We start from the raw sequence: 25,052 nt of genomic DNA, 5'->3' as shown, positions 1-25,052 counted from the left end.
TATCAGAGGCCGAATGCCCGTGACCGCTGAAGTGCTCCCCAACAGGAAGAGAACAGTCTTGCCTGGTGATTGTCGAGCGGTGTTCCCGCTGCGACAACGGATGAATGAACACCGCTCGACAATCACCAGGCAAGACTGTTCTCTTCCTGTTGGGGAGCACTTCAGCGGTCACGGGCATTCGGCCTCTGATATTCGGGTAAGCGTTCTCCAAGGCGGCCTTCGCGACACACGACAGCGCAGAGTCGCGGAGCAGAAACTGATAGCCAGGTTCCGCACACACAAGGACGGCCTCAACCGGGATATTGGGTTTATGTCACACTATTTCACATAAATATTTCTGCTTTTTTCCTCCTGAGTCTTTATCATGCGATCCTAGAATCAGAATTTATGTCACACTATTTGTAACTCCCACAGTTGCGTGGACCTGCAGAGTTTCACTGGCTGTCTTGTCTGGAGACAATACACATCTTTTTAGCCTGTCTTGATGCTCTCTCCACTCCCATTGTTTTGTTTCTTAAAGACTGGATTAGTTGTAAGTATTCGCATTCCAACCATTATTCATGTAAATTGAGTCTGTGTCTTATAAGTTCTGTTTGTGAACAGAATTCCCACTCACCTGAAGAAGGGGCTCAGAGCCTCGAAAGCTTGTGTGGCTTTTGCTACCAAATAAACCTGTTGGACTTTAACCTGGTGTTGTTAAACTTCTTACTCTATTTCTGCCACCTGCAGTGTGATGCCACCACCAGAAACATCTTCTCTTCCCTTTCCCTTTTAACGTGGCAAAGGGACTGTTCTCTCTTTCCTGGTCCATTCTTCAGTCGCACCTTCTCTGGTACCTTTCTATGCCAGTGCAAGAGATGCAGCACCTATTCTTTTACTTGCTCCCTCCTCACCACACAAGCCTCCAAACTCTTTCTAGGTGAAACACATTTTACTTGTTTTACTTTATTTCTTTCAATTTAGTGCACTATATTCAATGCTCAGAATGTGGTCTTGTCTACACTGTGGAGATCAGACACAGATTGACAGGCTGCTTTGTGAAACACCTCTGTTCAATCCATCACCGGCCATTTGAATTCTGCACCATTATTCTGTTCTGACTTTTCTGCCCTTGACCTCCTGCAGTGTTCCAGTGAAGCTCACCACAAGCCTTCTGGATTCAACATTTTTGTTTTCTTTTCCTTCTCTACTTTTTCCCTTTCTTTCTTTTGGATGATAGCTGTTCATGATTTTTCCATGCACACCTCCTTTGGAAACACCTCTGATTTCTTTATTTTCCCCTTTACTACTTTCTTTAGCCTTGGAGTGTGAGCCCTTTTGTCATTTAATGTCTCCTGCCTTCCGCTCTATCAGAGACCCTCCCTTTTTTACCTTTTTCCACTTCCCACTTTCACTTGCTTAAAACCCATTGTATCGAACTTTTCACAGCCCTTTAATGCTGGGCTGAATTAAACAAGGCGCTGAATTCGTTGCCTTCTGGCTAAAAAGTGGGCAGGAAGTCGCTGAGGGGAACAATTGGCCCTTAATAGCCTTGAGGCAGATTTCGGTCTTTCTAGATCAGGAAGTCCCATACCAAAGAGCTTCTGACCAATCAGAGGCCAATCACCCTCCAACGCTTTCAGATTTGGAGCTGGATCTGGACTAGGATAAATGTTGGAGGGTATCACTGGGTCCCAAGCTGGCAGTCCCTGGCAAGGGGGAGGGAGGTGAGGAGGATGGGTGAACTGGTGTTCAGGAAAATGCAACCTGTGAGGTTGAGCGGGGGGGGGGGGGGGGGGGTGAGTTGGGGGGGGGGGTGAGTTGGGGGGGGTGAGTTGGGGGGCCCTCCAATGGTTTCAGGGGACAGGATTATGAGGGATTCCACTTCTCACCACAAACCTATGCAGGGAAACCTGCTGGGTTAGCCACTTGGCATGGACCTCTCCTGCCTTTGGTTAAATCCCAATGGTGGTGAGGTGAGGCTCTTAAGTGGGAAATAACTTGTCCACTAAAGGGTCTCATTTGGTCCACTGATGGGGGTGGGGTGCTATCCTTCACCACCACTGTGTGGTAAGATTGCAGTGGGAGCAGGAATAGGTGGGAAGGCAGTGGGCAGATTGCCAGCTGGATTTAATAAACCGCTATCCCCCTGCCTTTCAACCCTCTGATGGTGTAGTGCAAAATTCGGCTTACTAATTCATTTTCTCTCTCCATAGAATTTGTCTGACCTCTTTGAGTATTTCTGGCATTTTCTGCTTTTTGATAATATTGTTGACCATGTAATGTAAATGAAACTGTTCTTCCCACAATTACTATTTCCTGTAAAATATTTGTATTCTAAGTAATCTGTCTGCTCACCATCATATTATTTATTTTTAGATCGACTGGCTTTTCATTCAGAAAAAAAAAATTGTCTTTTTCTCTCTTCTACTATAGGTTTATGTTTCACCTTTATCAACTGTAAGTAACATAACAAAGTGCACATCAAAAACTGGAAGATTGCCTAAATTCTATATCATCTCAACATGAACCAAGAAAAGAATGCTCTTTGTACCCCAGGGATTAGGATCACGAATAAGCTCAACAATTTGGCACAAGAAACAGCTATTCAAAACAGAAGTGAAAATCACCTGACAGCCACAGAAGGTCAAGCTCCAAATGGGGATGAAGAGATCTTTCTAAAAATGGATACATTAAACTCAGAATACGCACAAGGTATAACATCTAAGCAGCCAACCTCTGATAAAAGTTCACTTATAGGAGATGAGAAATCAAACAATGCAGCTGAACATCTGGGAACAATAGCCAAACAAGAACATAAGGCACAGGGTGTAAAAAGAGTGCCTGAGCAGTCAGGTCAAGAACACGACACAGACAGGAAGAATACTTCTCGTCTCACCCTCGAGGTTGAAGCAATAGCAGAAACAAGCACAAAATGTCCTGATGGCAAAATTGCTGAGGGAGTGACTGGAATAGTGGCAAATGGAATCTGTTGTGACTTAAAAGTCGGGGAAGATACTGGTCAAAGATCAGAAAATGCTATTCTCATGGATTTGGCTGAGAAAAAAGACGGCAGTAATTTTTTGGAGAAAAGCACAGCATGTGGAAAGGATGCACAGACCAAACGCTATGCAGAAGAGGAGCAGAAAAGGTAATTACTTGGAGGAGATGCATCTGGGGTCTGAGGTTCCTTAATTGCCTAGATATATGCTGCTGTTAGTGGCAACAGCACTTGATTTAGCAATTATAGAGTTGTCCTGATGCCAATCAAATTTATGGTTTCAGGCTTATAGGGAACAATGGAAACTATTGGTAGCATGAAAAAAAGCTCTTTTGAATGCATTATGATTTTCAAGCCATCCTTTTATTAAAAAAAGCAAAGTACTGCAGAAGCTGGGAATCCAAAGCATAAACAGAAATTTCTGTTTCTTTCAGATTTTGTGATTGTAATTTATGTTGTTTTAATTGTCAATTGTCCATGGGAATTAATGAAAGCCAATTTCAATTGTGCATTTTATCACTTTTGAGATGTAGATGTTACAAAGGCTGGCAAATACTCTTGGTCAAAGTGTACAGTCTGTGTCTTCTACTTCCTTCTGAGTCAATGGAGCAAACGAGGCGATGGCTGCTGAGCCTCAGTTTCTGCCTGGTTGTTATCCCCTTGGGCTGGTCTTCCAAGCAGCATGCTGCAAATACTCCCAATTCCACCAACACTTGTTCCTCCTCATTTGTGCTGTGTACTTTATGAAGTGCTTATTTCCTACAACTCGCCAATGCAATTCACTCCCGCCTCCACCAGTGGCAGGACGTATATGTGCCAGTACTAAGGAAAAGAAGCTGCTAGGTGAGTTGGTTGGTTGGGATAAATAGTACCGGAGTGTGTGATACAATTAATAAATAACTAAAAAGAATAATTGAATTTGGTAATTAATTAGAGCTCATAAGTATGGCAGGACAGGTGGTGTGTCAAGGCTGCAGCGTGAGGGAGCTCGTGCATACTAGTGTTATCCAGGGCAAGCATATCTGCAGCTCAGAGTCATTGAGCTGGAGGCTGAGGTGCAGATAGACCTAAACATCAGGGAGTGGGAGAATTACCTGGACTCTGTTTTAGGATGCGGTCACAGCCCTTAGGATAGGATCTTTAGGTTTGGAAAGTGGTCAGGAATAGAAGGGTGCAACTGCAGCTGAGGCAGGTAAGGGGACCCAGAAGGCAGGATTTCAGGAGTGTCTACTTCTGTAATTATCCAGCAGATTTGAGGTTCTTTCAACTTGTTTGGATGAGAGTGGGGGCTGCAGGTTGGATGAGCTAATTCAAGCGAGGGGAGCACATAAGAATAGTCATAGTAGGTGACAGTATAATGAGGGAGATTGATACTGTTCTCTGTAGCAAGGAGCAAGAGTCCAGAAGCCAGTGTTGCCTGCCTGATGCCAGTGTTTGGGACTTCTGCTCAGAACTGGAAAGGAACTTGCATTGGGAGGGGGAGAATCCAGTGGTCATGGTCCATGTAGGTATCAATGACATAGGCCGGATGAGGAAGGTGGTTCTGTATAGTCATTATGAGGAGCTGGGCACCAAATTAAGATTCAGAACCTCCGAGGTTATAATTTCTGGACTATTACCTGTTCCACATGCAAATGAGTTTAGAGAAAATAATGCATGGCTCAAAGTTGGTGTGGGAGAAGTGGGTTCTGGTTTATGGGGCACTGGCACCAGTGCTGGGTAAAGTGGGATCCATACTGTTGGGGTTGTCTGTACCTGAACCATGCTGGAGCTGATCGTAGAATAAAATCCCTACAGTGCCGAAGGAGGCAATTCGGCCCATCGAGTATGTACTGACTCTCCGACAGAGCATCTTACCCAGAATCACCCCCCCTCCCTATCCCTGAAATCCCACACATTTAGCCTGCTAATCCTCTAACATATTTGGACTCTTAAGGGGCAATTTAGCATGGTCAGTCCACCTAACCTGCAGATCTTTGGACTGTGGGAGGAAACTGGAGCAGCTGGAGGAAAGTCACGCAGAAGGGGAGAAGGTGCAAACTGTCACCCAAGGCTGGAATCGAACAAGCTCGTTGGCTGTGAGGCAACAGTGCTAACCATTGTGCCACCATGCTGATGTTCTATGAGAGCTGCATAACGAACAAAGTAGAGAGAGTCTCAAACTAAATAGTGGGGGCAAAAAAATCAAAATTGAGAAGATGTGGTATGCCAAAGAGTAGAAACAAGGCAAGATGATCGGTACTAATATGGGAAATAATAAACAGACCATAACAAGAAGGGACAGAGAGTACAAATCTAAGAGAAAATGAGACAAGGCTGGATGCTACTAAAACAATAAAAGACCAAAACTTAAGGCTCTGTGTCTGAATGCACATAGCATTCGAAATAAAGGAGATGAACTGCTCACGCAAATATAAATCTGATAGTCATTGCAAAAACATGGCTACAGGATGACATAGATTGGGACCTGAATATTGAATGGTATGTGACATTTTGGAAGGACAAAAAGTTAAGAACAGGTGGAGGAGTGCCTTTGTTAATTAATAATAATTAATAATTATTAGCACATCAGTGAAGGATGATGTAAGCTCAGGAAACTAGGATGTAGAAGCAGTTTGGGTTGAGATGAGAAATTATAAAGGCAGGAACTCACTTGTGGGAGTGGTGTATAGGCCCGCTAATTGTAACTTGTGGTGAACCATCGTTGGTTCCCACTGTGGGATTGTTCTAATGTTGTTGTTGGGCTAGGGTGGGATTGATACACCTGTGGTTGTTACTGTTGTGGCACATCCCAGTCGGGCTCCGCCTCCTGGGAGAGGTATAAGACCCCCTGCTCGGGCGGGACCCCTTCAGTCTGGGATAGTGTGTTAAAGTTCTGATAGTTCCATTGTTAGTTAATAAAAGCCTTCTTTTACCGAAGCTTTGTGCCTCGTGTCCAATTGATGCACATCATAATTACAGTGAGTTAGTGTAAATGGGTCTTTTTCTGATTGGCAGGATATAATGAGTGGTGTGCTGCAGGGATCAGTGCCAACGTTTTACAATTTACATAAATGACTTGGATGAAGGGATTGAACATATTGTTGCCAAATTTGCTGATAACACAAGGATAGGTAGGAAAGTAACTTGTGAAGAAGACGTAAGGTGACTTCAAAGGGACATAAATAGGTTAGGTGAGTGGTCAAAAATCTGGCAAATGGAGTATGATCGGGCAAATGTGAAATTATCCATTTCGACAGGGAAAATGAAAAATAAGCTTATTACCTAAATGGCGAGAGATTGCAGGGCTCTGAAGTGCAGAGGGATCTGGGTGTCCTAGGACATGAATTACAAAAGGCTAGTATACAGGTACAGCAAGTAATTAGGAAAGCAAGTAGAATGTTATCATTTATTGTGAGGAGAATTGATTGCAAAAGTAGGAAAATTATACTTTCGTTGTACAAGGTATTGGTGAGACCATATTTGCAGTATCATGCACAGTATTGGTCTCTTTATGAAAGGAAATTTAAGGTTAAATGGAAGGACAGGAGAGCCTATTATCATCTGGGACTATGGCAACTTTACTTTTACTATATTAATACTAGGACTTGGTGGGTTGTTTTATGAGGAAAGATTAGATAGGCGAAGCTCTTATCCACTGGAGTTTAGAAGAGTAAGAGTCAACTTGATCCTGAGGGGTATTGACAGAGTAGATGTGGAGAGGATATTTCTCCTTGTTCGAGAATCTAGGAGTAAACATCATTGTTTAAAAATAAGTGCTCACTCATTTAAGACAGAGATGAGAGATGCTCACAGCTAGAGGGTGCTATCACGCATGCCCAGATCTCTATGTTCTATGGAAAGAGCAGTAAGAAGTTTAACAACACCAGGTTAAAGTCCAACAGGTTTATTTGGTAGCAAAAGCCACACAAAAGCTACCAAATAAACCTGTTGGACTTTAACTTGGTGTTGTTAAACGTCTTACTGTGTTTACCCCAGTCCAACACCGGCATCTCCACATTATGGAAAGCGTACATAGAACAGAGAGATCTGTCATTCTCCCACCACCCGATGTTGTCCACCCCCCACCATCTGCCTCCCTTTAGGCCCTGCGCCCTCTCCTTAGGCTCTGCCCCATGGCACTGCCTGGTGGGTAGTGCCAGGGTGCCCGATGGATAGTGCCAGGTCTGGCAGTGCAAAGCTGGCACTGCCCAAAGGGCACTGCCCTCTCCGCCCACCCCGTTCCTGACCACTCGGGAAGCCTCCATGGCCTCTGGTCCTATCAGTGAGGCCATCATGTCAGGTCCTCATTGCGGGGGATCATACGTGATTCTTGCCAGTGAGGACCTCCACTGGTGAGGCTGTTAAGTCAAGTGAACCCGGACAATTCCATCCTGGGCTCACTAATCATGTTAAAATTAAGATTGCACCTTTCCGTTGTGTGAGGCTGATCACACCGGAAATCCAGGACTGGTAAGATTGCGAGAGGTGAGAAACCAGTTGACCGGCGGGCCGAGTCAGTAAGATCGCTTCTCTTGTGTGTTTTATATGAATATGTTTAATTGCTCTTTCTGAAACAAATTTGCATGTGTGTTTGAAAAGTATAGACCCATTTCTTGAAAGGACTTCCCTGCTCTTGCTCTGAACTTGCATTCTTCTTTAGTTTCATCCTGTCTCCACTTATGCCCTCTTCGAACTCATCTTGTTCAGGAGACTCACCTTCTGGTCCCCACTTTAGCTGATGTCGTTAATAGTTAGTTCTCTCTCTTGAGGTGTTGTTCCTCTCTTTAATTCTGCTGTTATCACCCTCTTTAAAAAAAATCCTTGACTTACTGCCCTAGCTCTAACCTTCCTTTCCTCTTCAAATTTTTTGAATATGTTGCCACCCACCATGCTCATCTTTCCCAAAGCTCCATGTTTGAATCCCTCCAATCAGGTTTCTGTCCTTGCCACAGTACTGAAACGACTTTTACCAAAGTCGCCAATCACATCCTCGGTGGCTATGTCAAAAGTAAACTATCCTTCCTCGTTCTTCCCGATCTTTGATATGGTTGACCACACCATCCTCCTCCAACGCCTCTCCACTGTCACCAAGCTACGTGGGACTGCTCTCACATGGTTCGATTATCTCTAATCATAGCCAGAGTATCACTAGCAACAGCGTCCCTTCCCATTCCCACACCGTTGCCTCTGGTGCACCCTGAGGATCTAATCCTGGCTGCTTCCTGTTTCCTGTCTACATGCTGCTCCCTGACAACAAAGAACAAAGAACAGTACAGCACAGGAAACAGGCCCTTCGGCCCTCCAAGCCTGTGCCGCTCCTTGGTCCAACTAGACCAATCGTTTGTATCCCTCCATTCCCAGGCTGCTCATGTGACTATCCAGGTAAGTCTTAAACAATGTCAGCGTGCCTGCCTCCACCACCCTACTTGGCAGCGCATTCCAGGCCCCCACCACCCTCTGTGTAAAAAACGTCCCTCTGATATCTGAGTTATACTTCGCCCCTCTCACCTTGAGCCCGTGACCCCTCGTGATCGTCACCTCCGACCTGGGAAAAAGCTTTCCACTGTTCACCCTATCTATCCCCTTCATAATCTTGTACACCTCTATTAGATCTCCCCTCATTCTCCGTCTTTCCAGAGAGAACAACCCCAGTTTACCCAATCTCTCCTCATAGCTAAGACCCTCCATACCAGGCAACATCCTGGTAAACCTTCTCTGCACTCTCTCTAACGCCTCCACGTCCTTCTGGTAGTGCGGCGACCAGAACTGGACGCAGTACTCCAAATGTGGCCTAACCAGCGTTCTATACAGCTGCATGATCAGACTCCAGCTTTTATACTCTCTACCCCGTCCTATAAAGGCAAGCATACCATATGCCTTCTTCGCCACCTTCTCCACCTGTGTTGCCACCTTCAAGGATTTGTGGACTTGCACACCTAGGTCCCTCTGTGTTTCTATACTCCTGATGACTCTGCCATTTATTGTATAACTCCTCCCTACATTATTTCTTCCAAAATGCATCACTTCGCATTTATCCAGATTAAACTCCATCTGCCACCTCTCCGCCCAATTTTCCAGCCTATCTATATCCTGCTGTATTACCCGACAATGCTCTTCGCTATCCGCAAGTCCAGCCATCTTTGTGTCATCCGCAAACTTGCTGATTACACCAGTTACACCTTCTTCCAAATCATTTATATATATCACAAATAACAGAGGTCCCAGTACAGAGCCCTGCGGAACACCACTGGTCACAGACCTCCAGTCGGAAAAAGACCCTTCGACCACTACCCTCTGTCTCCTATGGCCAAGCCAGTTCTCCACCCATCTAGCCACTTCTCCTTGTATCCCATGAGCCTTAACCTTCTTAACCAACCTGCCATGTGGGACTTTGTCAAATGCCTTACTGAAATCCATATAGACAACATCCATGGCCCTTCCTTCATCAACTGTTTTTGTCACTTCCTCAAAAAACTCCACCAAATTTGTAAGGCACGACCTCCCTCTTACAAAACCATGCTGTCTGTCACTTATGAGATTGTTCCGTTCTAAATGCACATACATCCTGTCTCTAAGAAATCTACAACATCATCAGAAAGCATAGCATTAGTTTTCTCATATATTCTGTCCACACTCAGCTCTACCTCAGCACTACCCCACTTGACTGCAGAATTATCAGATTGCTTACCCATTTATATATTGGGAAATCTGAAGCCATTATATTCTGTCCTCACTCCAATCTCTGTTCCCTAGTTACCGATTTCATTCTTCTCCCAGGCAACTGTCTGAGACTAAACCAGACTGTCATATTTGACTCCAAGATGAGTTTCCAACAACATATCATCACCATCACTAAAACTGCTCATTTCCACCTCTGTAACATCACCTGCCTTCCACTCTGCCTGAGCTTATCTGCTGCTTCATCCATGTCTTTGTTACTTCTAGACTTGACTATTTCAATGCAGTCCCGGCTGGCATCCCATATTCTACTATCTAATCTCCGGGTTAACCAAAAGTCAGTTGGCTGTCCTTGATTGTACCAATCAAGTTCAGTTCATCTCAATGCTTGCTGACTTATACTGGCTCCATTTTAAAATTCCTCGCTTTTCAAATCCATCAATGTCCTTGCTACTCCCATTCTTTGTAAACTTCTCCGCCCCGACAACACTCTGAGATAACTGCGCTCGTCTAATTAAAGTTTAAAGTTCATTTATTAGTATCACAAGTAGGCTTACATTAACACTGCAATGAACAAGTTACTGTGAAAATCCCCTAGCCTCTGGCCTCTTGAAGATCCCTGATTTTAATTGCCCCATCATTGGTGGCCAAGTTTTCAGCTGCCTCGGCCCTAGGCTCTCAAATTCCTCCTGTAAACCCTGCTGACTCTCTATTGCCTTTTTCTTTTAAGATGCTCCCTGAAATCTATCTCTTTGACCAAGCTTTTGGCCACCTTCCCGAGCATTGCCTTATATGATGCAGTGTCTAGTTTTGCTTTATAACATCCGTGAAGAGTCTTGGAATGTTTTGTTATTTACTATGTGAAGTTGTTATTTCTTTTCCGAATGTGGGCTTTGGAAGCTCACCAATCAGAAACGCTCCCATGATTCCTGATATTGACTCATGTGAAACTGCATTTAAGAGTGCACATTCTGACATGTGACACTTCTGTTTCAGCCTGTCTAGTTCCAATAAACAATCAATCAGACGCTGTCAGAGAGACAGAAAGAGATAAAAGATAAATCAAAGACACTGCCATGGACTGTCCTCACCAAATCGGCATGGAAAAAATGATTATTTAGGGCAGGGATCCCCAAACATTTCCAGCCACAGAACCTTGTTGACCTCCCAAGAGAACCTGAAAAACATTCTTCTTATGTTGAAGAGCTAAATCACAAAAAACGATTGTTTTGAGAAATAGGCAGAAACATACAAAAAATTGATAGAAGTATTTTCTATTCCTTATATGTCCACATTTATTATAATTAAAAATTACTCTTGGGCAGCACGGTAGCACAGTGGTTAGCACTGCTGCATCACAGCTCCAGGGACCCGGGTTCAGTTCCTGGTTTGGGTCAGTGTCTGTGCGGAGTCTTCATGTTCTCCCTGCGTCTGTGTGGGTTTCCTCCGGGTGCTCCGGTTTCCTCCCACGGTCTGAAAGATGTGCTGGTTAGATGCATTGGCCATGCTAAATTCTCCCAGGCACTGAAGCGTGGCAACTAGGGGATTTTCACAGTAACATCACTGCAGTGTTAATGTAAGCCTACTTGTGACACTAATAAATAAACTTTAAACAAATACTTACCCTTTTGTTATTTGTAATGTGAGGAGTGATGCTGCTTCTTTTGCTCAAAAAATTTGTTTAACATTTGGAATGTTGCTTGGACACATGTGCATGCACACACACATACACACACACATGCAAAGACTCACACCCAAAAGAAGCACAAGCACACACACATACGTGCTCTCCCTCTCTCTCTCTCTCATGTACAAACACTCATTCCTACACCCGTCCCGTTCTCTCGCATGCACAAATCTACCTCTTTCTCCCGTCCACACTCCCAAGTATCGCTCTCTCCACCCATACTGCCACCTCTTTCCCATCCACACTCCCACTTCTCTCTCTTGCTCCTGTCCACACTCCCATCTTTCTCTCTCTCTCTCGCCCTGCGCCTTGGCCTCTGCTCCCCACTCCTCGCCTTGGCCTCCAAGTCGGCTACCCTTCTGCCCCGTGGCTGTGGCCTATCTTGCTCGACCGTCCGGTTGTCTTTGTTTTTGCCCTGACTTTGCTGCTGTCTGACTTTGCCTCTATTTCCAGCTCATCCAGTCAGAGGCCGGGTTCTCAGTGCATTGCCTGCTGATGGCACAGGCTATCAGTAGCCAACATGGTGTGAAAATCACCTTCGATTGGACAAGCTGGAAGGACAGCTTTATTCAAATTGAAAATGGCTTGACTTACCGCGATAGCCTCTATGAGTCCCATGGAATCCCACGGTTCTGTGGATCCCAGTTTGGGAAACACTGATGTAGGGAAATATGGGTAGTTGAGTTTGCATTTCAGTTTAACACACCTCGGTATAATTTTCTTTCTTTGGAGGCAGGTTAGTTAAGCATACAAGTGCTATAAATCTACTATTATTGCTCCCGTTCACTTATGCATTTACTGTTTAAAAAGTTGTAGCCTAAACCATGATATAGAGAAGTCAAGGTAAATTATGTAAGGATATGAGATATTACCATAAATCAAAGTAGGATGATGAGGGTTTCTGTTTGATTCCTGAACATGCTATAAGTTGCCCAGATATTGGACAGTGAAATGCACTTTTTAGGTCATAAGCAGTGAGGGTCTATCTTTTGCTGTGATTATGACATTGAGCCAGAGAATAAAACTATTGAGAGTGATCAGCTGAAGAAAACGCCTAAAAATGTATTACCATCCTGGTTGCTCTAATAATATTCTTGATTGGAATGTTTCCTCCAAACTGATGTAACTTTCTCCATAGCATCTCCTGCAGAAGCACCTTCACAGCTGGACTTTGGAAGAGCAATGTTCTTCCTCTCTGCTTTCCTTTGGATGTTAAATTTGTTGCTAGTTCCCTTTTAAAGGTGACTAGCAACACTTGTCGAGCTGCTGGAACAGGATATTCCATCCCCTAATACTTGTGTGCTCCCAGTGAATCATGTGTGGTGTACCGGGACTGCTGCTATTCTATTTCAATGAGGTGACCTGACATTATAGCTAAAGGTGTCAGGAGTCTGGAACTGCAATATTCTCCTCTGTAGTTGAGTTTGCATTTCCTCTGTAGTTATAGAACTGTAGTTATAGGGGCGGCACGGTAGCACAGTGGTTAGCACTGCTGCTTCACAGCTCCAGGGACCTGGGTTCGATTCCCGGCTTGGGTCACTGTCTGTGTGGAGTTTGCACATTCTCCTCGTGTCTGCGTGGGTTTCCTCCGGGTGCACCGGTTTCCTCCCACAGTCCAAAGATGTGCGGGTTAGGTTGATTGGCCAGGTTAAAAAAAAATTGCCCCTTAGAGTCCTGAGATGCGTAGGTTAGAGGGATTAGCGGGTAAAAATATGTGGGGGTAGGGCCTGGGTGGGATTGTGGTCGGTGCAGACTCGATGGGCCGAATGGCCTCCTTCTGCACTGTAGGGTTTCTGTGATTCTGTGATTCTGAGAACTCAATTCATAAAATTACATCTTTTAATGGAAATGATTATTTTCTAAATGGAAGTAGATTGGAAAAGATATATAGATGAGACTATCCAATTCACTCTTTAACACTTCCAGATTTATTTTTTCGAGTAAGTGGAATAAAATTGTCCTTTTTTATAAAATCCAGTATCTAACCTCCAATATGTTTCAAAAGGTGCAATGCAAGTACCTTTGATTTCCAATAAACTTTAATCCATCATTAAGAATTGTAGAATGTAACGAGCATTTAAAAAAATTTATTAGTGTCACAAGTAGGCATCGCTGCAATGAAGCCACTGTGAAAATCCCCTAGTCGACACACCCCGGCACCTGTTCGGGTACGCATGGCCACTGCACCTAACCAGCATGTCTTTCGGGCTATGGGAGGAAACCGGAGGACTCAGAGGAAACCCACGCAGACGCGGGGAAAATGTGCAGACTCCGCACAGTGACCCAAGCCGGGAATCGAACCCCCGGGTCCCTGGCACTGTGAGGCAGCAGTGCCACCGTGCCACCCTTTAGTTGATGGAATCAGTATTTTTTTCACATAGATGTGTGGAAATTGTAAATCTTTTTTTTACCGTGTATCAATATATTCATGACTATAACTTTTACAAAATGTTTCTTGTTTTCAATTAAGTATTTTATTTGTTCAATAAAAGAGTAAATGCATTAATTATAGTTATACATTTAAGAAAAGGTTTAAAACGTCACTAAATGTTATTCTTTTTGCGATGGTCTGTTAACAGGTTGATAGTTGAAGATATGATGCCTGATGGTGCAACTGTAGAAAAAGAACAAGTCCAAGTGAAGGACAGTCGAGATGGATTCAGTTCTACATTTGAAAGAATTGTGGAATCTGATCTTATGAAAGGGACCTCATACAGTAGCCTGGATTCTTTGGATGTATTGTCACTGACTGATGAGACAGATAGTTGTATCAGTTTTGAAGCCCCACTCACACCACTGATTCAGCAACGAATTAAGGAAACCCCTGAACTGTTACAGCAGAAGCTGGTTCAGGTTGCTGAGCAGCGAGAAATCCTGGAAGCCGGAGGTAGCGATGACCAGGAATGTCAATCTAAGGTGAATGAGGGAAGTGTTGAAAGTCCACTGAGACACTCACTGACGAGCAGCAGGTCTGAAAATGTGCTGAGCAGGTCCTCTTTGAAGTCCATGCCAAATGGTTTGCACAACGAGAGAGATGAACTAGAAGATGACATCAACAAGATAGTTAACTCCATCAGGTAAATAGGTTAAGTAAAAGCAGTTTCAGTGTAAACTTATTTTATGTTGAACATTTTAAATGTGTATTAACAAAAATAATTGCTCTACTTTAACAATGAGAATTTTTCACTTTGGTCCTAGCACATAAGTGTGTAATTGTCAGGAAACTGTTCTCCGAGGCTATGAATTTCCATCGAGTAATTTTAATGGAGTATCCAAGGCTAGGTGTTCCCAAAATGATTCCTAGCTCAAAACCATTAACATTTAGTAGTGGTGGGGAAGGTTTTGGGATGGATTTTGAAGGAGCTGAGTAATCTAGCAAACTGGAGTCTGAGAAAAGTATTCCTGACTGTGTAGCTAAGAAATTTAAAAGCTGCATGGCTGGAGTTGCAGCAGAGGATGTGAAGACAAGTCCAGAATCAGAAGAGAAGAGTTGTGTTTGGTTCATTCATTCATGGGATGCAGGCATCTCTGGCTGGGCTAACGTTTATTGCCCATCCCTAATTGCCCTGAACTAAGTGGTTTGCTAGGCCATTTCAGAAAGAAGAGTCAACCACATTGCTGTGGATCTGGAGTCACATGTAGGCCAGACCAGGTAAGGACAGCAGATCTCCTTACATAAAGGACATTAATGAATCAGATGGGGTTTTACAACAGTTGACAGTGGTTTCACGGTCATCAATAGACTTTTAATTCCAGATTTTTATTGAATTCAAATTTCAACATCTGCCATGGTGAGATTCGAACCTGGGTCCCCAGAACATTATCCTGGGTCTCTGGATCGCTAGTCCAGTGACAATACCACTCTGCCATTGCCTCCCCATAGGAGCATAAGGCTGAAGAAAGTTGCAGAAATAGGAAGGATGGGACAATGAATGATTTATTGATGGGGCAATGATTTTGAAATCAATGTTTTAGAGGATAAGGAACTGATGTGATTAATGAAGATAGGGTTATTAGGACTGTGAGAGTTCACGTGGGATAGAATATGACAGAAGAGTTAGAGATGAGTTATGACTTCTGAAGCAGAAGCACGATATTTCACTGGAAACCTGAAATTAAAACAGAATGCTGAAAATGTTCAGAGTACAAGCAGAGTCTCTGGAGAGAGAAACAGAATTACATTTCAAGTTTCTGGCCTTTCAGAACTAGAAGATGTTTGAGATAACAGTTTTTAAGCAAAGGGAAGATTTGTGATGGGGAAAAGCATGAATGATTAAATGACAAAGGGCTGGAGGAGAGTTAAGTAGTTACTGCAGAATAGCATAGAGGGAAGAAAGCATGGAAAGCTTAGCCCAGGAATACAGCAGAATAAGGCAAGAACATCCAGCAGCATGGACCATCCCACCAATCAAGTACCAACAGGAGGGGGACGATTCTCCCAAAAAATTCGAAGTGTCGAATTCATGTAAAAACTGGAGTAAATCCTGCTGTTTTTTTCAGCAGAAGTTTCAAAATGAATCTCCCACAATCTGTGCACTGTAGTGTGCACTAGCGTGAATCACATGAAAATTCTGTGGGCAGGGCCTATTCCTACAGGAGAGGAATTGCGCTGAGCGGGCCATTGCGCATGCGCCGATCTGTCAAGCGCCGACATCGACACATGCGCAGTGGCCCCACACTGCTGGCCTCTCGATCGCTGATCAGCCCCGTGACCCCCACAGTGCCAGCCTCCCTCCCCCTGCTCGCGATCCCTATTCAGAGTGGCTGTGGGACCCCCTAACCCCACCAGAGGCCCTGCCCCAATTAGGCCTCGCCCCATTGGGCCCCACCCCTTGACACTGCCCCATGCTCGATGGGCAGTGCTAAGGTGCCCCTTGGGCAGTGCCAGGAGCCCACATTGGCACTGCCAAGGTCGCAGTGCCCAAGGGGCACCCCCTTACCCCCCTGACCCTCTGGCGACCTCGATGGCCCCCCTTTACTCCCATGTGCTCCGGCTGCCAACTCCCGCAAGTGGGGACCTATTGTAAACCTCGCTGGAGTGAAACACTTGTGTCGGGGGGGGGGGGGGGGGGGGGGGGCGGGGGCGGTGGGTGGGGGGGCGGGGGCGGTGGGGGGGGGGCGGGGGCGGTGGGGGGGGGGTGGGGGGGGTGGGGGGGGGCGGGGGGGGCGGGCGGGGGGGGGGGGGTGGAGGAGGAGATGCTAGCGGGCCTGGAGATTTCATCCCCCGACCCGCTCATCATATAAAAATATATTTAAATACTAATTTAAATAAATTATGCAGATCTGCACCGATTTCTGGCATGGAGCTGATGGCGCCAGAATTCTGGTTGCCAGAGACTTGTGGAGGCCGTGGCACCCAGCAGGGAGTCTGTGAAATAGCCTCCGCTTGCGTCTCCCAGCCCGCTGCACTACAAAAGCAATGTAGCGGGCTGGGAGAATCATCCCGAGAAGTCAATCAACATTTATAACATTAAAACAGCTGAAATTTGAGGCTGCATGAATTTAACAGGCCACTTAGAATGTGTTCAGAGGTAGGGGTGGGGTGGGTGGGTGGGGGGGAGGGGGGGAACCTGATGTTTTAACATTGCTTCTGGGTTTTGCCACTGGTGGCAGTCATGGAGGATGGACCTCACACACTGACCTGATGGGACACCATATAACATATTTAAAAGGCTAATTAACTAAAATTTGACATTGAACTTTGGAATCTACTAATGGCACACAGAGACCAGGGGGTTTGAGAACTTTGCCTCGTTAAAGAATGCAGCAAAGAAGTGGGAGCTCAGTGCTGACTCTCTCAGCCAACCACTGACAAAGCCAATGTGTGGTAGCAGGGCGGGTAGTGCACAGAGGGGATTACCAAATGACAGAAAGGGGAAAAAATGTGTGAATGGGGGGGGGCATGCTGCCAGGTTACCAGGTTTAACATTGGTACAATGGCACTTGCTCCCAAGAAACAAATTAGGATGGGGGGGGGGGGGGGGGGGGGGCGGTAGATCAGGATAAAAGGCCGAGGAGAGAGGACATCTACCACAGGCCTCATCGAGCTAGGTTTCGGGGCCCTCTAGGAGTAGGTGGAGCAGCTCAAGGGGAAGGAAGTTCAGTGTGGCACATTGGGGGGGGCCAACCTCGGGATGGGCACGATGAAGAAGGGTACAGAGAGCCATGCCAACAGCCTCCTACATACAGAAGTGACTATCCACAGGAAAAGTTCCACTGTTCAGACCTGAGCTACTTCTAGGTGCTTGTGCAGCAGTGTCTTTGAAAACTGCAGCTCCTCAGGGCGGTAGTCTCTGCGTAATTCTACAAAATGAGCTGCAACCCATGGGAGTTAATAACTACCCAGTACCAGTGGTATTGAAGATCATTATGGTTTTCAACTTCTGGGTGGCACGGTGGCACAGTAGTTAGCACTGCTGCCTCACAGCGCCAGGGACCTGGGTTCAATTCCTGGGTTGGGTCACTGTCTGTGCGGAGTCTGCACGTTCTCTCCCTGTCTGCGTGTGCTTCCTCCGGGTGCTCCGTTATCCTCCCATAGTCTGAAAGACATAGCGCATTGGCCATGCTAAATTCTCCCTCAGTGTAACTGAACAGGCACCAGAGCGTGGCGACTCAGGGATTTTCACAGTAACTTCATTAGTGTTAATGTAAGCCTACTTGTGACACTGATAAATAAACTTAAAACACCTCCAGGTCTTTTCAATGATCTATTGGAGACGTGAGGGATCTCTCAGTCTGTGGCCCATCTGTGCAACAAGGAGGTGGTCAATGCCATGTTCAAGAGGTCAGCAACTACATGCACTACTACATCGATCAAGACAGTCAGGAGTGATATAATTTAAAGCTCATTTACTGAGTAAAGGAGTAATCTTGAGTCAGTCTTTTCTTAACATAGGTTTATTCACAAAATCAGGAAAACCATGGCATGGTGTCCCTTTTCCTTCCACTGCCCCACCCCCAGTGGAAACCAAGTCTTATATATAATTAAGATTAATGCCCTAACCTTTCACTAGTTAGTAACAGCTGCTCTCGCTTACAACTAGAGCATGCACTTCATTCTGACATAACAAAGAGGACAGTTCATTGGACTCAGAGCCATCATTGGCTCCTCTGGGTGTAGGGTATGATCGAGTGTATGTATGTGGCCATAAAGGCGCTCACATTCAAAAGAAAGGGTTTCCACTTGCTCGATGTTCAATTGATGTGCGACTACCAGATGTGGATCTTTAAGAATAGCTATCCAGTTCCCAGGAAATAGCCATGTTGCCTACGTACTTCAGCAGTTCAGGTACCACAACTTTTCTGGACCCTGTGTGCCTTCAGGGATGGATATGCCTCATGCCTGTGAGGAAACCCATGCACGCACGCAGAGAAGAGGCCCAACACTTGCCATGGATCCACCTTCAAGCAGGCTATTCAGCTTCTGAAGCTGTGATTCAGGGCTGAGATCAATTCAGTGGAGCCCTTCAGTATGCCCTAATAAGGCACTCGTGAATCATGGTGGCCTGCTGTGCACAACCTGGGAGGTGTTGAATAATGAGAACCTTGTCGATTGTGATGCTTCTTTAAATGATGAGGATGTGGAAGAGGGTGCAAATTAGGCAATGTTAAGATGAATGACATCTGGATCACAGGCAAGGTGCAGTGCGATATGCACAAGAAAGGCTCAGGACACCCTAATACATAACTGTTTCTTGTGATTCTTATGCACTTTCAGAAATGGAAAAATGTACGGAGAATGCACCTTGGCAGACAGAAGGACATCATTAGCATACCTGACACAGCATGACACAAGATCAAAGTTCTAGGTGTAACCAATGACTGCTGACTTCCTCTACAATGCTTGGTTAGGCGGGTTGGTCTCCTTTTCCTATCCCTGGGGGAAGACTTCCTGCTTTGTCTTTGTGGCCTGAAGGAGAACCTGCAGGGAGGCATTGTTAAACGATTGACCACCGGGTGTCCAGCTTCTATTATTCTTACTGCAGGCATTGTTCAGTTCCTTGGTAGAAGGCAGCAGTCAGAGAGAGCACTATTGGTTGAAAATAGCATTGGACAGAAAACTGGTTGATGGCGGAAACTTCCTGGCAGAGGCAGCAGTAAGGCAGAGGCTATTTCAGACTGGTTTGAGGAAGTAACAAGCAGGGTGGATGTTACATATTTAAAATGATTGCAGGTTGCTTTAAGAACTGACCATATGATTTGAAGGTGATGTCATTAGGGTGTTGCCACAGGCTGCTGTTTTACTTTCAGATTTTTCTTGGGTGCAGTTCAGAGCACATCTCTGAGAATAAAGCTGTTGTTGTTACCTTGAATCCACATATGCAAACCACATCTTTTTTTTAATGTAAAACCCACAACCCCTGACATAGTTAAGATAGTACAGAAAAAAAAATTGGCGGCGAGTCAGGATTTTGTTTCATCGAGCAAAAATCCTAAGTAGAAAGGAAACAATTATCGTGGGTCCTCACACTTCGAATTTTAGAGGACTGGGGAGAACCAACAACAGGATTGAAAATTAAAGTGCCAGGAAGACAAGTCGGAAAAAAGGTTCTCTATGTGGTTTTAAAAGGTTTTTTTTCTCTCTCTGGTCAGAGAAGGGTGAGATTCTAAGTAGTATCTGGCATATTTTTAAAAAGTGAGACTTTGCTGTATGGCTGGGGTCATTTAAAAAAAACCTTCAAGTCGACGGTTTCCAAGGTAAAAAGAAGAGTACTTAGAAGACGGTTTTAAATAAAGTACTGAGCAGTCTTGAGCCGCTAATGCATGCCATTGAAATGGCAAGTCAATTGGGACCCATGAGCCCTTAAATTAAGAAAATAAATCATTGGAGTTCCTGTGCTGAGTGTTTTCAATGCTTTGTACAAGAGCATAAAATTGAAAACAAGTTGCTCGTATCCGTTTTTCTCAGTACAGTAGGAAGTAAAACCTTGAATTCACTCCGGAACTTGGTTCATCCAACAAAGCCAGGCACAATACTTACAATGACTTGACAAAGATCCTTGAAGAGCATACTCTTCAAAGCCAATGATCATTGCTGAAACAGCTCAGGTTCCATTGAAGGAAATAAGTGGAAGGCGAAAGCATTGCTCAGTTTGTGGCAACCTTAAAAAGGCTGGCACAACACTGTGAGTTTGGGGAGTCATTCAAAGATTCTCTTCTAGATTGTCTAGTTTGTGGTCTCCAAAATGAGGCTACCCAAAGAAGATTGCTTACTGAACATGCTTTGACTTTAAAAACAGCAGTAGAAATCGCACTGTAGATGAAACTGGCTGCGAAAGAGACTTTGCAGGAATGAAGATCTACAAGTTGGAAACTACCATAAGTAGTCAAAACAGCAACAAGCATGTCACAAATGTGCAAAAATGAGCCATTCAGTGTGTGAATGCTGGACCAAAGATAGTTAATGCAAGAATTATGGCAATGTGTCACATTGCAAAAGCTTGTTAGGCTAGACCAGCTTCCCCTGAGAAGAATATACAGAAGGAGAATCTGGGTACCTTCAAAAAGAAGAACAAGTTGCATTCTACAAAAAGAATTTGCAACATGGCAGAAAGGAATTGCGACTGTGAAGAAAAATATGTCCAGAAATATGACGAAGAGTTCCAACTGAGCATCTTATCCATACAGGTGAATCACATAACTTCTGAATCACCCAGAATCTAAGTGGACACCCTACTAGGATGGAGGTTGATACTAGTGCTGGTGTACTTTAATTCCTGAGACTACATACCAACAGAAACTGAAACATCTTCCTTTAAAATCAGCTGATGTGATTTTAAGGACATACACAAAATAGATTGTGCCATTAAAAGGTTACAAGTTGGCAGTGTATAATGTGGGAAAATGTGAAGTTGTCAGACAGAAAAGCAGAGCATTATTTAAATGGAGAGAGACTACAGAAAGCTGCAGAGGGATCTGAGCAACCTTGTACCTATCATATTACAGAATAACAGAATTGTTATGCCATAGGAAGAAGCCGTTTGGCTCATTGTGTCTGCACCAGTTCTCCAAATGAGCAATGCACCTAGTTCCATTCTCCTGCTTTCACCTTGTAACCCTACACATTCTTTCTTTTCAAATAAGAGTCTAATTCCTTTCTGAATACTTCAATTTAATCTGCTTCTACCAGACTCTCAGGCAGAGCATTCCCAAACCCCCACCATTTGCTGCATGAAAATGTTTTTCCTCATATCATTATTGCTTCTTTTGCCAAGTACTTTAAATCTGTGCATTCTTTTTCTCGATCATTTCATGCTTCTCTCCATCTACTATATGGATGATTTTGAATACCTCTCTCTTAGCCTTCTTTTCATGAATCACAAAATGTTAACATGCAGGTACGACATAAAATTAGGAAGACACAGAATGTTGGCCTATGTTGCAAAGCAGATGGAGCATAAAAGTATGGAAGTCTTACTTCAACTGTGCAGGGCATTAGTGAGACCACAGCTAGGGTACTGTGCAATGTTTTAGTCACCTTATTTAAGGAGGAACATAGTTTCATTGAACATAGTCTCCATTGCTCACTGGATAAGATAATTTAAACACCGAAGACCCTCTACGAGAAGAAATTCCTCTTTATCTTTGTTTTAAATGGAAGACCCTTATTTTCAGTTCTATGGCGGCACGGTTGTTAGCACTGATACCTCACAGCGCCAGGGACCTGGGTTCGATTCTCGGCTTGGGTCACTGTCTGTGCGGATTCTGCACATTCTCCCCATGGGTTTCCTCCTGGTGCTCTGGTTTCCTCCCACAGTCCACAAGATGTGTTGGTTAGGTGCATTGGCCATGCTAAATTCTCCCTCAGGGTACCCGAACAGGTGCCGGAGTGTGGTGACTAGGGGATTTTCACAGTAACTTCATTGCAGTGTTAATGTAAGCCTGCTTGTGACACTAATAAATAGACTTTAGATTCCTACAGATGGGGAAACATCCTCTCGCCACCTACCCTGTCAAGCCCCCTCAGAATCCTGTGGGCAGGATTTTCCGTACTTCCCGTTGCATGTTTCACCGCAGTGGAAGTGGCCTGCCATTGACCAGCAGCAGGAGCCTTTGGTCTCGCCGCTCTCAACAGGGTTTCCCTTTTTATGCAACCCCACCGCCAGGAAACCCAGTGCGGGGGTTCTCCATCAGTGGGACCTGAAGATCCTGTCAGTGGAAACGCCGGAAGATTTCAGCCCATATGCTTCAATAAGATCACCTCTCATTCTTCTAAACTCCAATGAATGTAGGCCCAACTTGATCAACCTTTCTTCATCAGACAACCCCTAATCCCAGGAACCTCCTCTGAAGTTCAGAGAGGGAGGTGCGGAAAATCCTGCCCATAGAATTCTGAAAAGGGCTTGACAGGGTAGATGGTGAGAGAATGTTTCCACTTGTGGGGAAATCTGGAACTGGGGCAAAGTTTAAAACTCAGGGGTCTTCCATTTAAAACAAAGATGAAGAGGAATTCCCTCTCGTCGAGGGTCTTTAATGTTTAAATTCTCTTATCTAGTGAGCAGTGGAGACTGCGCCATTGAATGTATTCAAGACTGAGCTAGACAGATTTTTGATTGACAAGGAAGTTAAAAATTATGAGAGTAAGCAGGAAAGTGGAGTTAAGGCGACAATTAGATCAGCCATGATCTTATTGTGTGGCGAAACAGGCTCCAGGGACTGAATGGTCTATTCCTGCTCTGATTTTTAATGTTCTCATAGCCTCTTAAATATTGCACCAGCATCCCCTACCTCTACTTTTCTTCTTGCCCTTGCTCTTCAATTGGACATTCCCTGTGCCTCTCCTGAATTAAGTGGTCAGCCACTGTGAGATGGCGAACAGTTGGCCAATGCATGCCTGTGCAGAAGCGGCACCAGTTTCCTGCAGCCTTGATTCAGAATTAAGCGGATAATGTTAGCTGCATCAACCCCTTACTAATACTGTATTCTGTCCAAAAGACAGGATTGTGTAGGGATGTAATTACATGACAAAGCCATTGAGTGGCAGTGCTTCAATCTGTTTGCCTTTAGAGTAAATGGAATTGAAATATTTGTATTAAAAACACTATTTAGATATCACTACTCCAAATACATTATCAATAATTAACAATGCTTTTTATCAAACTCCTACTCCAGCTCTAAACCTCAAAATTCCCTTGTGTTCTCCCTGAAGAATTTTTGGTCTCCTCCTTTTACCTGTCCATTAGTGGGCAGGAATGGCTGGAAAATTCCAGCCTATATGTTTCATTGAATCCTTACAGTGCAGAAGGAGGCTACTTGAGCTATTGAGTCTGCACCACCAGCAATCCCACCCAGGTCCTATCCCCGTTACCCCACATATTTATCCCACTTATCTCCCTGACACTAAGGGGCAATTTACCGTGGTCCATCAGCCTAACTCACACATCTTTGGATTGTGGGAGGAAATAAGAGCAAGTGTGCAAACTCCACACTGACAATGACCCAAGATTGGAATTGAACCTGGGTCCTGCACCACCATGCCATCCTATTTCATTAAGATCACCTCTCATTCTTCTGAACTCCAATAAATATAGGCTCGACTTGGTCAACTTTTCTTCATTAGACAACCCCAGATCCAGGAATCAGCCGAGGGAACCTCCTCTGAACTACTTCCAATGAAAGTATGTCCCTCCTGCTGGAGTAGAATTTCTTACACAGAAATGTTTCATCTTAATATTTGAAGAAACGATAAGGCTGTGTGATTGCTCCTCTTGGGTATAACCCCATTTGTCAGTCGAGACATACTGCCCTTTGCAACTCACCACTGAATTCTTGGTCCTTAAAATATTCTCCACAATCCTGGAACAACACACTTTCTGATATCTGTATATTAAGGGTCTGGTACATGTAGGGTTAACTTGGGACTGAGTACAATACCACCCACATAGTGATGTAAGAGAACAGGTGGACAGAGCCATGTGTATCAGCAAGCATGGAGACAGCTCCTAGATGGTATCCTTAATGAAGACATGGAATTAACCTACATATGACTATAAAAACTTATTCAGATGTCCCAAACTGTAACCAGCACCCAACTGTAACCAGCACCCTACAACAATGTCCATTCTCGAGCTTTCCCATTGGCAGCATATTTCTTCAGCAATGACTCTTTCTGCCGACCAATTTTCAGCAGAGATAATCTTATATTTAAAGAATAACCTGCTGGTTTCTCATGGCTGTCACTCTCAACTTGTTCCGAAGAACAGGTTAAAATAGTAGCTGGATTGATATGGGATGCTGGTGGGTGAGATCCAATGATTTTAACTTTTTATTAGCATTTAATCACCACAGTTGTTTTTGTTAAACTTCTTTGACATTAGCCAAGGAAGATAAAGAGAAATTTAATAATGGTATCTATTCCTTTGAGATTTTCCAGAAAGAACCAGAGGATTAATTATTTCAAGTGCTTGCGTTTGTTTTTACACTCTATTTTGATACTATTTCTTGCAAGTACATATTTCCCATTAGGAGAAAGATTCAAATATACTGAACACAAGAATTAGAAGCTGGAGGAGGCCATTTGGCTCCTCGAGCCTGCACCATCATTCGATAAGATCAAGGCTGATCTGATTGAGGACTTAACTCCATTTTCTATCTGTCCTCCATAACTCTTGTTGATCAAAAATCTAAAAGCCCTGAATATATACAATGAACCAGCCTCCACTGCTTTCTGGGAAAGAGAATTTCACAGACTACCGAACTCTAATGTTCAAACTGTGTCCCTTAATC

General features: G+C 44.4%; 1 protein-coding gene across 1 annotated transcript in view; it reads left to right on the top strand.

The window, feature by feature from the left end:
• The first annotated feature begins 2,504 nt into the window (after positions 1–2,504).
• LOC144505342 (PH and SEC7 domain-containing protein 2-like) overlaps positions 2,505–25,052 on the top strand; it is a 118,847-nt gene continuing 96,299 nt past the window's right edge. Inside the window, exons 1-2 of the mRNA XM_078231463.1 lie at positions 2,505–3,130; positions 13,907–14,404. Coding sequence (XP_078087589.1) covers positions 2,505–3,130; positions 13,907–14,404 — 1,124 coding nt within the window. The remainder of the gene's footprint in view (positions 3,131–13,906; positions 14,405–25,052) is intronic.

The sequence above is a fragment of the Mustelus asterias genome, chromosome 16, assembly GCF_964213995.1.
Source record: "Mustelus asterias chromosome 16, sMusAst1.hap1.1, whole genome shotgun sequence".
Lineage (NCBI taxonomy): Eukaryota > Metazoa > Chordata > Chondrichthyes > Carcharhiniformes > Triakidae > Mustelus > Mustelus asterias.
The sequence above is the reverse complement of the archived record's forward strand: the minus strand, read 5'-3'. Positions and strand labels throughout refer to the sequence as shown.